Raw genomic sequence first — 13,278 nt, 5'->3', positions numbered from 1 at the left:
TAATCATACTGTCAAAAAGTAATCATCAGAACTCATAGCACTGCTCAGGGGAGAACAGCGATGCTATCTGTAGGTAGGTATTACAGGTTTCCTGTTTCCACGTCCTTCAGATAATGCATTGTATGTCCACATGGCAATTTTATTTGGTAATCCAGTCAATATTTTTTAGCACTTCCTTCCAGCTGGCATGGTGTTAGACTCTAGTACAACATTAGATCCTCAGTATAACCGGATCAGTAAGGTGACTTATGATGTAAAATGGAATGTCACATGTGGAAATGGACCTCAGGTCATCAGATCTCAGGGATGAGACAGTTGAGGCCTGGACAGGTCTTTACTCAGAATCAAGCAAGGTGCTTGTCCCTAAGATTACAAAGATGACCAAGATGTGATCCCTGCCCTCAATGCACTAACTCTAACCAAGGAAACAAAAATAATTTCAATACAACCTTTGTGGTACAGGTAAGCCTAAGTGTTGTGGGAATACAAAAGAGGCTGTTGAAAATGATCAGAAAATGCTTCTGACTCAGATGAACCTAAGCTAAATTTTGAATAATGAGTAGAAGGAGCTAAGTGAAGAAGGTGGCATTCCAGGTAGAGAGAACAAACAGAATTTACGCAATTGGAGACAGCTGCAGACACTTGAAGTCAATTTAGTACAACTTCTAATCAATAGATGTAAGACTGAATTAGTAAGGGATACCCTAGAGCAGGGGTCCTCAAACTTTTTAAACGGGGCCAGTTCACTGTCCCTCAGACTGTTGGAGGGCCGGACTATAGTTTAAAAAAAAACAAAACTATGAACATATTCCTATGCACACTGCACATACCTTATTTTGAAGTAAAAAAACAAAATGGGAATAAATACAATCACATTGCCTCATGTGGCCCGCGGGCCGTAGTTTGAGGACCCCTGCTAGAGGACTCAGGTCCCTTCCAACTAGCTGTATTTATAGTAATGAAGCATACTCTTGAGAGAGAGAAATAGATTTCTCAATGAGATTTATACATTCACAACTCTTTGTTATGTATCTTCCTACTAGTGTTCTTAGTAGGAAAAGCTCCCAACTTAAGAGACTTAAACAAAACCCCAAAGCACTATTTGACAGTACATGAATGCTTAAGTTTTCCAATTTTCTGGAAATGCATCTGACTTCTTGACCTTTCATTTATTTCTTCACACATTTATACTTTCCAGTGTGCCAACCATTTTATTATACCTTATTCTAAGTCTTAAAGGCACCTCTGCTTTGAGTCTGGTGCCAGAGATAAGATAGGAAGCAAGGCTTATTTATGTTGTGCTGGAATGTATGTAGTTGCTATGTTAAAGTTCTGTGTTAATGTTGATACAAACTTTTTTTCCTGGAAATAACTTAGAACTAAAATTTGCAGTTGCGAAACTTAACCATCTTTAAAACTAGTAATATTAAATAGATTTTATTTCTAGCTAAGGTCATTTCCCTGATTGCCACATTAGGTGTTGAGCAAGTTCCATTTGCTAATAAGTCTGTTAGCTAACAGACTGAACCAAATGAAGAAACATTTCACTTTCACTGGAAGGTAGGATTCCTTCCTACCTGCTAAATTTGTTTAATTTAGCAAACATTTATTGAGAATAAAAGGATAAAATGAAAGGAGTCTGGCCTGAAACCTCTTTTAAGCCCCAATCCACATACAGTAATTCCAGTCCAGCTTTATTTCTACTTTAAGTCAATCCAATATATAAAAATAGGATTTATAAGACATAAAAGAGGCTTCTTGACAGAAGCATTCACTGTTAAATCTTTGACTAAGCTTTCCTGTACATACAAAATATTAACAAACAAGTCATATTGACAGAACATGTTTAATAAGATGCTAGTTGTATATTAGAAGGGACATCTTTTTATGGACTGTTGTTTTGATCCTTGAAACAAAAACTAGTAGGGCACGGCAGTACACCCTTGCTCAAGTCCTAACAACTCGAGAGGCTGAGATGAGAGGATTATTGGAGCCCAGGAATTCGAGGCCAGCCTGGGCCCCCCTTGAGACTCCATCTTAAAAAAACAAAGCAAAAACTGTATACCACAAATATTATTTTCTGGTGCAAAATTGTTCTTTTTTAACCACTTACACAAAACATTTTATTTTTCTCTTCCCCAAGAAAACATTTTAAACTGGAGCCCAGTGGAGTTTATTGTACAGTAATAAATTTTCAGATTTCATCTGAGTAGTATCATTCACTAAACCAGGGAGAAGATACCCATAGAAAAGCAACTCTATTTCATTTGCATGAAACTATGTTCTGTTTACTTGCGTAAGATTATGGTACTAAAATTGTTTACATTAGCTTTTTGCCTCCAAACTCAGTAAGTTTGGAGTATGTGCCACAGCACTTTGTCACTGCATTTCAGAACACTTCCCTTCCTGATGAAAAATCTCCCTATTTTTCAGCAAGGTAGCCTTGCTTAAAAAATAAGAAACTTACCAGAATCTAATGAATCCTCTCTAGAGTTAGACATAATTTACAGGAAATAAGATGGCAAAGGAACATATTTATTGATACTTCAGCAAAATCTACATTCTGCAGAAAATGATAGTTTCATCACAAATTGCAAGCAAAAATAAGTTTACAAAAGTTTTGAGACATAACAACCAATTGCAATTATGTGGACCTTATTTGAATCTTGATTTTACAAAAGTAAAACGTTTTACATGTATGACGTTTTTTTTTTTTTTTTGGTTTTTGGCCGGGGCTGGGTTTGAACCCACCACCTCTGGCATATGGGACCAGCACTCTACCCCTTGAGCCACAGGCGCCACCCTTACATGTATGACATTTTGAGAAATAGGAATACTGTCACATGATATGACATTAAGGAATTATTACATTGGTAATTAATGGAGTTGGATTATGAGTACTTAGAGATTAATTACCCTGTTCTCTTTGTTTAAATATTCTCTTAAAACTTGTTGAACTAACAGATAAAACCTAAGATGTTCCTATTTTCTTTTTTCTAAGAAAACATGAAATTTTTTTTTTTTTTTTTTTTTTGTAGAGATGGAGTCTCACTTTATGGCCCTTGGTGGAGTGCCGTGGCCTCACACAGCTCACAGCAACCTCCAACTCCTGGGCTTAAGCGATTCTCTTGCTTCAGCCTCCCAAGTAGCTGGGACTACAGGCGCCCGCCACAACGCCCGGCTATTTTTTGGTTGCAGTTTGGCCGGGGCCGGGTTTGAACCCGCCACCCTCAGTATATGGGGCTGGCGCCTTACCGACTGAGCCACAGGCGCCGCCTGAAAACATGAAAATTTTTATTAGAGATTATCAATAGATACGTGATATAAATATAGATGGAGGAATGGGCTTCGTTTACCTAGTTGCTTTAATCAAATATCAAATTATTTACGAATAGTAATGGACTTATTTTATATAATTAGTCTCTGTACTTGCAGGTTCTGCATCCTCAGATTCAATCATAGATCAAGAATATTTTGGGAAACGTTAAAAATACAGTATAACTATTTACATAGCATTTACATTGTATTAGGTACTAATCTAGAGATGATTTAAAGTATATGAGACGATAAGCATAGGTTTTATGCAAATATTATGTCATTTCATGCAAGAGACTTTTGAGCATCCATGGATTTTGATAACCTTGGGGATCCTGGAACTAATTCCCTGCAGATGCTGAAGGATGACTGTAATTATTATTTTTTTCCTCCCAGCTCCTCTTTCTAGAGGATGACTGTAATTAGATTGATTTTTAGATGAATGGCATTGATATTATTTGCAGAGGGGGAGTGTTAAGATTTATGGTGATGTGAGTACTGTGGTTGGGAGTAGAGGATATGGTTTTCAGACTTAATTTTCCTTTAGAAATAAATAGTAAGGTCACACAGATCCTACAGTCTGGAAGTGGGTTTCACAAACTATTGACATTATGGTACTAAGAAGCAAGTGGCTGTATAGAAGATAGAAATTACAAAGGGAAACTGGTGCTTGCATATTCCTGATGTTATTTGTGTTTTTCCCCCTCAGGCAGAAGCTGAGGAAGATTGTCATTCTGATGCTGTCAGAGCAGATGATGAAGATGAAAATGAAAGTCCTGCTGAAACGGATCTGCAGGCATGTTTTTTCAGCTGTGTATTTCTTATTCCGTTGCTTTTCATGCATAAGTAGAAATTGGCCATAATTATGGCAATTTGAGGTTCTTGTTTGCATTGAATTTAACTGTGTTTTCATACTGGGTTATAGAATACTTAAACTATGTTATGGATTTCTTTTTTCTATAAAAAGAAATATTTATAATTGATGCTATGTAGTCTAATACATGGTTTCATTTTATTTTATTTTTTTTGTGTGTGTTTTTTTTTGGCCGGGGCTGGTTTGAACCCGCCACCTCCGGCATATGGGACCGGCGCCATAGGTGCTTTGACCTTGAGCCACAGGCGCTGCCCTAATACATGGTTTTAAAGTATTTAAACTGAGGCTAAACTATGACTCAAAACCCATAAACTTAAAGGAAAAGGTTGACAGTGTTGACCACTTAAACATTTAAAACCTGTATGTAACAAAAGCCACCATAAATAAAGTTAAGAGAAATAGCCAGCCAGGTGCAGTGGCCCAAGCCTGTAATTCCAGCCACCTTAAGAGGCTGAGGTGGGAGAATTGCTTGAGCCTGGGAATTCAAGACTAGCCTGAGCAGCAATGAGACCCTGTCTCTATAAAAAGTAGAAAAATTAGCTAGGCATGGTGGCTGGTGCCAGTGGTCCCAGCTACTTGGGAGGCTGAGGCAAGAGGATCGCTTGAACAGAGGAGTTTCAGGTTATAGTGAAGATTCATATTGTCAGTATATAGAGCACTCTTATAAATTAGTAAAAGGAACACAGGATAGTAAGATATGAAGGGACAGTTAATGGAAAAGAATGATGTAAATGGTCACTAAATATTTGAAGAGGTAATTAGTCTCATTAATAATTAATTCAAATTGGTGAATAATGTCCATTGCTGTCTAGGCTGTGGAAACCCTCACGTAGTGTACGTGAGAATATAAATTGCTACAACATTTCTGAAGGGCAGACTGGTGATATGGATCAAAATGAAAAACACGCGTTCCCTTCATACTGTTCTATTTCCAGGAAATCAGTCTGGAGGAAATAATACAGAAAGTCAATAAATGTGCATGTACAGAGATGTTTATTATAGCATTGTTTATATTGGAAAAATCATACAACCTAAATATCTATTACTTGTGTTCAAGAGATTATGCATCTGTACAGAGATACACTATAGCTATTGTGCATTGAAATAGAAAAAAATAAAAATTCACTGTTACTAAGTGCATCTCACCAAACTTATAAGCTTTATAATACTTGTTTATTTTGAATGCATCATCTAGTAGACATTGAATGCTGCTTAAGATTCTGTAGGTCAGAGATTCTGTAGGTCCGAGATACATGTGTAATGTGTTAGAAGTAGGAGTATGGGAACAAAGCAGTGAACGGAATATACATAAAAATTATTTTTAAAACATTTTAGTTTTTTTAAAAAGGAAATTAGGGATAATATATACAATCCTGTTAGCACTGGCCCTCTTGGGGAGCAGTGTATCTCTTAGAAGAGGGAGGCTGTCCCTAGGTGAAGATTGCCCTGCAGTAGTTTGCTAAAACATGCTCTTGGGATCAACATGGATGGAAGGGAGAGAGGGAACCAGCAGCGGGCAGGGGGAGAAGTCCAGCTGCTGTGCAGTCTTAATGGACTGCATTAGCCATTCCCCAGGGAGTTCTGAAGATGGAGTACCCTTTCAGAGCTAACCAGAGTTACAATAGAGAGCCAGGCCTTCGTCAGCCATCCATCAGGCATTGGGTGAGGGGATTGAGAAGGCAGTGTGATCTCACTCAGGCAATACTCAAAAGGGCCTGAAACGCGGGGCTGTTTTCAGGCAGTATTGCCAGTAGTTGGGATAACGTGTTCTTTATTCCTCAAGGGGTGTCTGAGCAGCACATCAGAGTCTACCACACATAGGACTTCACTTTTTGTGTTTTAAATTTTTGAAGTAATGTGTATTAGAAAAAATATTTTCCTCTTGGAATACAGAATGTTTATTGAGAGAATTTGTGCTTATCTACAAAATTTTTAACACTTTCGATATCTACTAGATGGTATATTAATAAATTATTGGAAGCTTATAACTTAAGTCTTTAAATGATGTCTCACATTTTCAATTCTAATTAAAATTTGGTTCCCAGTATCATTACATGATCATTTTCCTTATTCTTTTAAAATATTGAACAGAAAGTTCTTTTAAAAGATAATAAATGAGTATGCAGTACATTAGGAGACAGTGTTTTCTGGTCTTAGAATAAGTATATACATGGAAATAGATGTTGGAGATGTTGATAAATTGTTCCAGAATTGACATGCTCTTCTTTGATGTGTGATAAAATGCTTTTCTCCCCATAGGCACAACTCCAGATGTTCCGAGCTCAGTGGATGTTTGAACTTGGCCCAAGTGTAGGCTCTGGCAAGTTAGAAAATCAACCTTGCAGAGCAGCTAGAGGCTCTCTGTTGAAAGCAGCAACAGATACCAAAGGAAAACAAGAACAGGCAAAAGAAGAAAAGTTAAGTATTACTGACATTGTAACAAGTTATCTTTTTTGGAGGCACATAGAAATTTTCACTGATATAAATAAGTAATTGTAATCCTACTCTGGGGATGTAAGCACATAATTTGAAGAATAAAACAAAGATTTTTCTCATAAATTTGAACCAGTATACTAGTTCATAATTCCCTCAATATTTCTAGGTACTTGGGATTATACCACCATTTCTCCATGAGCTTCTTTCCCTATAAGTATGCTGTTTTCATGGAACCGTCTTTTGCTAATTTATAGATTCTGGGATTCATTTAATATCTAAAAGATTGATGCCTCTTATTTTATTAATAAAAGCCCCCAAAGGGGGAAAAAATGTCTACATGTTAATGTCTTACTAAAGGTCTTAACTTAAATGAAGTATTTTGTTATGTTTTGAGTTGATTAACTTAATGCATTAATCATTTTTAAAATTTTTTCCTTTTTGGGCGGCGCTTGTGGCTCAGTCGGTAAGGCGCCGGCCCCATATACTGAGGGTGGCGGGTTCAAACCCGGCCCTGGCTGAACTGCAATAAAAAAAAAAAAATAGCTGGGCGTTGTGGCGGGCGCCTGTAGTCCCAGCTACTTGGGAGGCTGAGGCAAGAGAATCGCTTGAGCCCAAGAGTTGGAGGTTGCTGTGAGCTGTGTGACGCCACGGCACTCTACTGAGGGCCATAAAGTAAGACAGATCTCTACAAAAAAAAAAAAAAAAAATTTTTTTTCCTTTTTATCAGTTTGTTTTTGTTTTTGAGACAGTCTTATTCTGTCACCCTGGGTAGAGTACTATGGTGTCACAATTCACAGCAACCTCAAACTGTTGGGCACAAGCCATATTCTTGTCTTGGCCTCCTGATAGCTAGGACTACAGGTATGCATCACCATACCTGGGTAACTTTTCTTTTTTTAGTAGAGGTGGGATCTCACTCTTGCTCAGGCTGGTCTTGAACACCTCACCTCAGGCAACCCTTCCACCTTGGCCTCCCAGACTACTAGGATTACAGGCGTGAGCCACCACTCCCAGGCCTTTTTATCAGATTTTTTAGGGAAGCCAGCACCCTAATCATAATACAGAAAAATTCTGTCACCCCAAAAAGTTTCCTAATGCCCACTGGGAGTTAATCTACTGCCCTGGAAACAATCAGTGTATTTCTGTCACTACAGTTTTGCCTTTCCTTTTTTTCTCTTTTTTAATTTCAAAATATTAAGGAGGTACAAATATTTTTGTTACATGGATAGCTTTTGTAATGCTTGAGTCAGTGCTATCAATGTGCCCATCTCCCAAATAGTGTTTATTATACACATTAGATATGTTTTTGCCCTTCCTGTCCTCTCTTAAATCATTTTGTTTGCTTCCTTAATCATTTTTTTCTTCCAGAAAATTTTGAAAGTGCTCATGCCAAAAATATTTTGAATACTGTCTAACTTTACCTTCTCCTAGTAGTCCTTATTCATATGGAGTTGGCACAGCACATCATTTCATTTTTTGTTATTCTTTTCTTCCATACACGCTGTCATCTTTACACCATTAGATCCAGGTTTTTATTTGTAGACAATTGATCACTGAATAATATACATTACCATGATGACTAGAATCTTCCCTGCTTACCTTGCTTTAGTTTTTATTTCAAAATATTATAAATTCATAGGTACTGGAATGTCCCATGCATTCTTCACTCAACCTCTCCTAAGGGTAACATTTTGCTTCTTATACTATATAGTACAGTATTGAAAACTAGGAAATAAACACTGGTCCAAGCTACAAAGCTATTTAGATTTCCTGGGTTTACAAAGCCGTTATCTGTGTATATGTGTGTAGTCTACACAGTTTTATAATGTGTAGCTTTGTGTGACCACCACCACAGTCAGAATACAGAAGTGTTCATCACCATAAGCATCCATCATACAACATCTTCATAGTTATGCAATCCCTTCCCCTCCTCCCCAGCCATTCTTGACCACTGGCAGCCACTAATCTGTTCTCCATTTTACAATTTTGATATTCCAAGAATGTAGCCTTTTGAGATTCACTTTTTTTTTTCACTCAAAATAGTTCCCTTGAGATCCATCCAACTTATTGTGTCAATAGTTTCTTCTTATATTAGAGTAGTATTGCATGGTATGGATGTACCCCAGTTTAATCATTTACTGGTTGAAGGACATTTGAATTATTTCCAATTTTTGGCTATTATGAATAGAGCTGCTGTGCATATTTGTGTGCAAGTTTTTGTATGAACATAAATTTTCACTTCTCTGGATAAATGCCCAATGGTGCAATTGCTAGATTTTATGGTAAGTGTTTGATTTTAAAAGAAACTGCAAAATTGTCTTCCAGAGTATCAGTACCATATTATGTTCCCACCAGCACTGCGTGAGGGATCCAGTTTCTCTACATCCTCATCAGCATTTGGTCTCGTCACTACTTTTTAATTTTAGCTATTCTCATGGGTATGTAATGACACTTCGTTGTGATGCTAATTTGCATTTCCCTAATGGCTGATGAGGTCAAGTATCTTTTCATGTGCTTATTTCCATCTATATATTTATTCTCTTTGTGACATAGCTGTTTGTGCCTTTTCTAATTGAATTGCTCATGTTTTTACTGTTGAGTTTTGAGAGTTTTTTAATGTATTTCAGATACAAGTTCTTTGTTGATAATGTGGCTTGTAAATGTTTTCCCCCATTTGGTAGTTTGTCTTTTCATCCTCTAACAGGACATTTTATAGAGCAAAAGTTTTTAATTTTGATGAGGTTCAACTTCTCAACTTTTCAACTTTTGCTTGTATGGATAGTGCTTCGGTGTCAAGTGTAAGAACTCTGCCTAGTCGTCGGTCTCAGAGATTTATTTATTTAATTAATTAATTTATTTATTTTTTGCTGTTTTTGGCCGGGGCCAGGTTTGAACCCGCCACCTCTGGTATATGGAGCCTGTGCCCTACTCCTTTGAGCCACAGGTGCCACCCTAATTTTTTTAATAAATCATAGCTGTGTACATTAATGCAATCATGGGACACCATACACTGGTTTTATATAAAAATTGACATATTTTCATCACACTGGTTAACATAGCCTTCCTGGCATTTTCTTAGTTATTGTGTTAAGACATTTATATTCTACATTTAGTAAGTTTCACATCGCCCTAATTTTTATTATTATTATTTTTTTGTCTAAAAGTTCTGTAGGTTTTACATTTAAGTCCATCCATTCAAGTTAATTTTTTTTTTTTTTTGAGACAGAGTTTCACTCTTGTTGCCCTGGGTAGGATGCTGTGGCATCATAGCTCACAACAACATTAAACTCTTGGGCTCTTGCCTCATCCTCCCGAGTAGCTGGGACTACAGGCACCTGCCACAGTTCCCGGCTATATGTTTTTGTTTTTTTTTTTTTGTAGAGACAGAGTCTCACTTTACTGCCCTCAGTAGAGTGCCGTGGCATCACACGGCTCACAGCAACTTCCAGCTCTTGGGCTTATGTGATTCTCTTGCCTCAGCCTCCCGAGCAGCTGGGACTACAGGCACCCGCCACAACGCCCGGCTATTTTTTTGTTGCAGTTTGGCCAGGGCTGGGTTTGAACCCACCACCCTCGGTATATGGGGCCGGCGCCCTACTCACTGAGCCACAGGCGCCGCCCAATTCCTGGCTATTTTTTAGAGACGAGGTCTTGCTCTTGCTCGGGCTGGTCTCCACCCTGTAAGCTCAGACAGTCCACCCGCCTCAGCTTCCCAGAGTGCTAGGATTATAGGCATGAGCCACCATGCCCGGCCCATTCAAATTACTTTTTATGTAAGGGATGAGATTTAGATCAAGGTTCATTATTTTCCCTATGGATGTCCAATAATTTAAGCACCATTTGTTGAAAGGTCCCCTTCTGCCATTCATGCTAATTTTTAATCCAGATTTTCAAAAATTGTCACTTTATATTTTTATAGGCTCGAGAGCTCTTTCTGAAAGCTGTAGAAGAAGAACAAAATGGAGCTCTCTATGAAGGTAAAAACTTGGGGCCCAGGATTTTATCGTCCCAACATTTATGAATAACAACTCTGTTACTGTTTTTTTTTTGTTGTTTGTTTGTTTGTTTGTTTTTTACTGTAACATGTTTAGTCAGAACATCAGTCTTGGTATATAGTTGTCCTGTGAGGGATTGGCTCCAGGACCCCCTGTGGATACCAAAACTGGGGGATACTCAAGTCCCATATATAAAATGGTATAGTGTTTGTATATAAGGTACTCATGTCCTTCTGTAACTTTAAATCATCTCTGGATTACTTATGATACCTAATACAATGTAAATGCTGTTAAATACGATAGAATCTCTGTAGCTGACCACCTCCCTATATTAACCACCTCCATAAGTTGACCTGATTTTCATAGATCAGACATGCACCACATGTATGTATCAGGACAGTAGGCTGAGTTCCTTAAGTTGGTTACCTCCGTATGTGGTACATTTTCTTAAGTGGTCAACTTGCAGAGTTCTACTGTAGTTGTTACATTTTTTGTTGAACTCATGTTGTTATTTTTTTTGCTGAATATTTTTGATCTCTAGTTGGTTGAATCCAAGGATCCAAAACCCACAGATAAGGAGGGCTAACTATATTTGAAATTGGTTTTTTATAAATCAAAAGTAAAAGTTGTGTTTGTATATAGCCTGTCCTTTCACAAAAAATATTGCTGGGAAACATCAACGTATTGGTAGGATGAGTAAAATGACCTTTCTTATACTTTTAGCATTTATTAATTTCTCACTGGCAAAGTCTTAAAAATGATGATTCACTGTAAAATCGGATATGCTTCTTTATTTTTTATTTATTTTTTAGAAGACAGAGTCTCACTTTATTGCCCTCTGTAGAGTGCCATTGCGTCACAGCAACCTCTAATTCCTGGGCTTAGGCTATTCTCTTAACTCAGCCTCCCGAATAGCTGGGACTATAGGCGCCTGCCAGAATGCCTGGCTATTTTTTTGTTGTTGTTGCAGTTTGGCCGGGTCTGCATTCAAACTCGCCACCCTTAGTATGTGGGCCCAGCGCCCTACCCACTAAGCTACAGGCACTGCCCAGACATGCTCCTTTAATAGGTGAAAATTACTTCAGAAGATGGGACTATAAAGGATAAATTGAATTCTGATTTACATTTTGTTAAAAGGAATACACGGGCGGCGCCTGTGGCTCAGTCGGTAGGGCGCTGGCCCCATATACCGAGGGTAGTGGGTTCAAACCCGGCCCCGGCCAAACTGCAACCAAAAAATAGCCGGGCGTTGTGGCGGGCGCCTGTAGTCTCAGCTACTCGGGAGGCTGAGGCAAGAGAATCGCTTAGGCCCAGGAGTTGGAGGTTGCTGTGAGCTGTGTGAGGCCACGGCACTCTACTGAGGGCCATAAAGTGAGACTCTGTCTCTACAAAAAAAAGAGGAATACACTTTAGCTCTGTCTTTTTTATTAATCCAATAGAAAGTATAAATAAACAAAGTACAAACCATATTAGCTTTGCAATTATGCTTTCATTTTATGATAGTAAAGATAATTGGAGCATGGGAAAAATGCTTGTGTTTGAATCATTTGTAAATGTCCCAAAAATAACATTCAGGGTTACTGTGTTTATGGGCAGGTTTCTTGTAATGTTATTTTTGCTGGGATTTTAGAACAGTCCAGTTGGTCAAGTCCCTGTGCAGCCTTTTAGTTGGTGAGATTTCCCATCTCCATTTACTATTTGGTAGTTTACCCACAAGAACATGTTTTATTGATCATGGCAGAATATGTGGAATCGAATAGAGTTCATCTGAGAAAAAAGAACTAGTCAGCCTCTACCACCCCAAGTTGTATATCTCAGTGGCTAGAGATTATTGTATGTTACAACTCCAAGCCACCTGGCGAGAAGATTTATTTAAAAAAAAAAGGTTTTAAAGATTATTTAACTAAACAAGAGGGAGCTGTACTAAAGGAAGTTAAAGGATAAATTCCAAAGCTCTTCTCTGTATTCTACTGCATAGCATTTGATTTTCCTCAGCACTGTGTCCTAGAAAGAAAAGTTTGCTTAAAAGTGTTAGGGTTTTTTTGAGGGGGGTGGGGGGAGGAGGTTGAGTATAGCAATTGTATTTTCAGAGCCCAAAGGAAAACAGTCCTATAAAAATCATATACAGGCTGGGGTACAGTGGTTCACACCTGTGATCCTAGCACTCTAGGAGGCCAAGGCAGGAGAATCACTTGGGCTCAGGAGTTTGAGACCAGTCTGAGCAAGAATGAGACCTCTATCATTACAAAAAATAGAAAAATCAGCCAGGCATTGTGGAAGGCGCCTGTAGTCCCAGCTACTTGGAAGGCTGAGGCAGGAGGATCACTTCTATCCAGGAGTTTGAGATTTCTGTGAGCTAGGCTAACTCCACGGCACTCTAGACTGGGCAATAGAGTGTGACACTGTCTCAAAAAAAAAAAAAAAAATCACAACACATAAGACGGTGAGGAAGAAGATGGAAAGGGCTAAAACATAAGCATAAAATACAACATCTTAAATTTCTATGACCTGTTAGCTTTAGGGAAGAAAAACTTTCTGAGGAATAAGTTTTGGAAGTAAGTTTGTGTCACTGAACCGCTCACTGTTGCGTGTGAAAAAGGGGAAATTTAGCTGTTCATGGAGAAAGTTACCGAATTGTACCACAGTTAAAGGTAGTCA

At 38.2% G+C, this 13,278-nt stretch overlaps 1 protein-coding gene across 2 annotated transcripts in view; it reads left to right on the top strand.

Annotated features, from left to right (window-relative positions):
• Positions 1-13,278, top strand: part of FBXO9 (F-box protein 9) — a 45,804-nt gene that overhangs the window by 7,071 nt on the left and 25,455 nt on the right. For both annotated transcript variants that reach the window (XM_053600905.1, XM_053600904.1), the window contains exons 2-4: positions 4,025-4,111; positions 6,449-6,607; positions 10,545-10,602. In XM_053600905.1, the coding sequence (XP_053456880.1) occupies positions 6,461-6,607; positions 10,545-10,602 (205 nt within the window). In that variant the 5' untranslated portion in view covers positions 4,025-4,111; positions 6,449-6,460. The remainder of the gene's footprint in view (positions 1-4,024; positions 4,112-6,448; positions 6,608-10,544; positions 10,603-13,278) is intronic.

Source organism: Nycticebus coucang, chromosome 9 (assembly GCF_027406575.1).
Source record: "Nycticebus coucang isolate mNycCou1 chromosome 9, mNycCou1.pri, whole genome shotgun sequence".
NCBI classification, from domain to species: Eukaryota; Metazoa; Chordata; class Mammalia; order Primates; family Lorisidae; genus Nycticebus; species Nycticebus coucang.
Note: the sequence above shows the minus strand (reverse complement) of the source record. Positions and strands in the feature narration are given on the sequence as shown.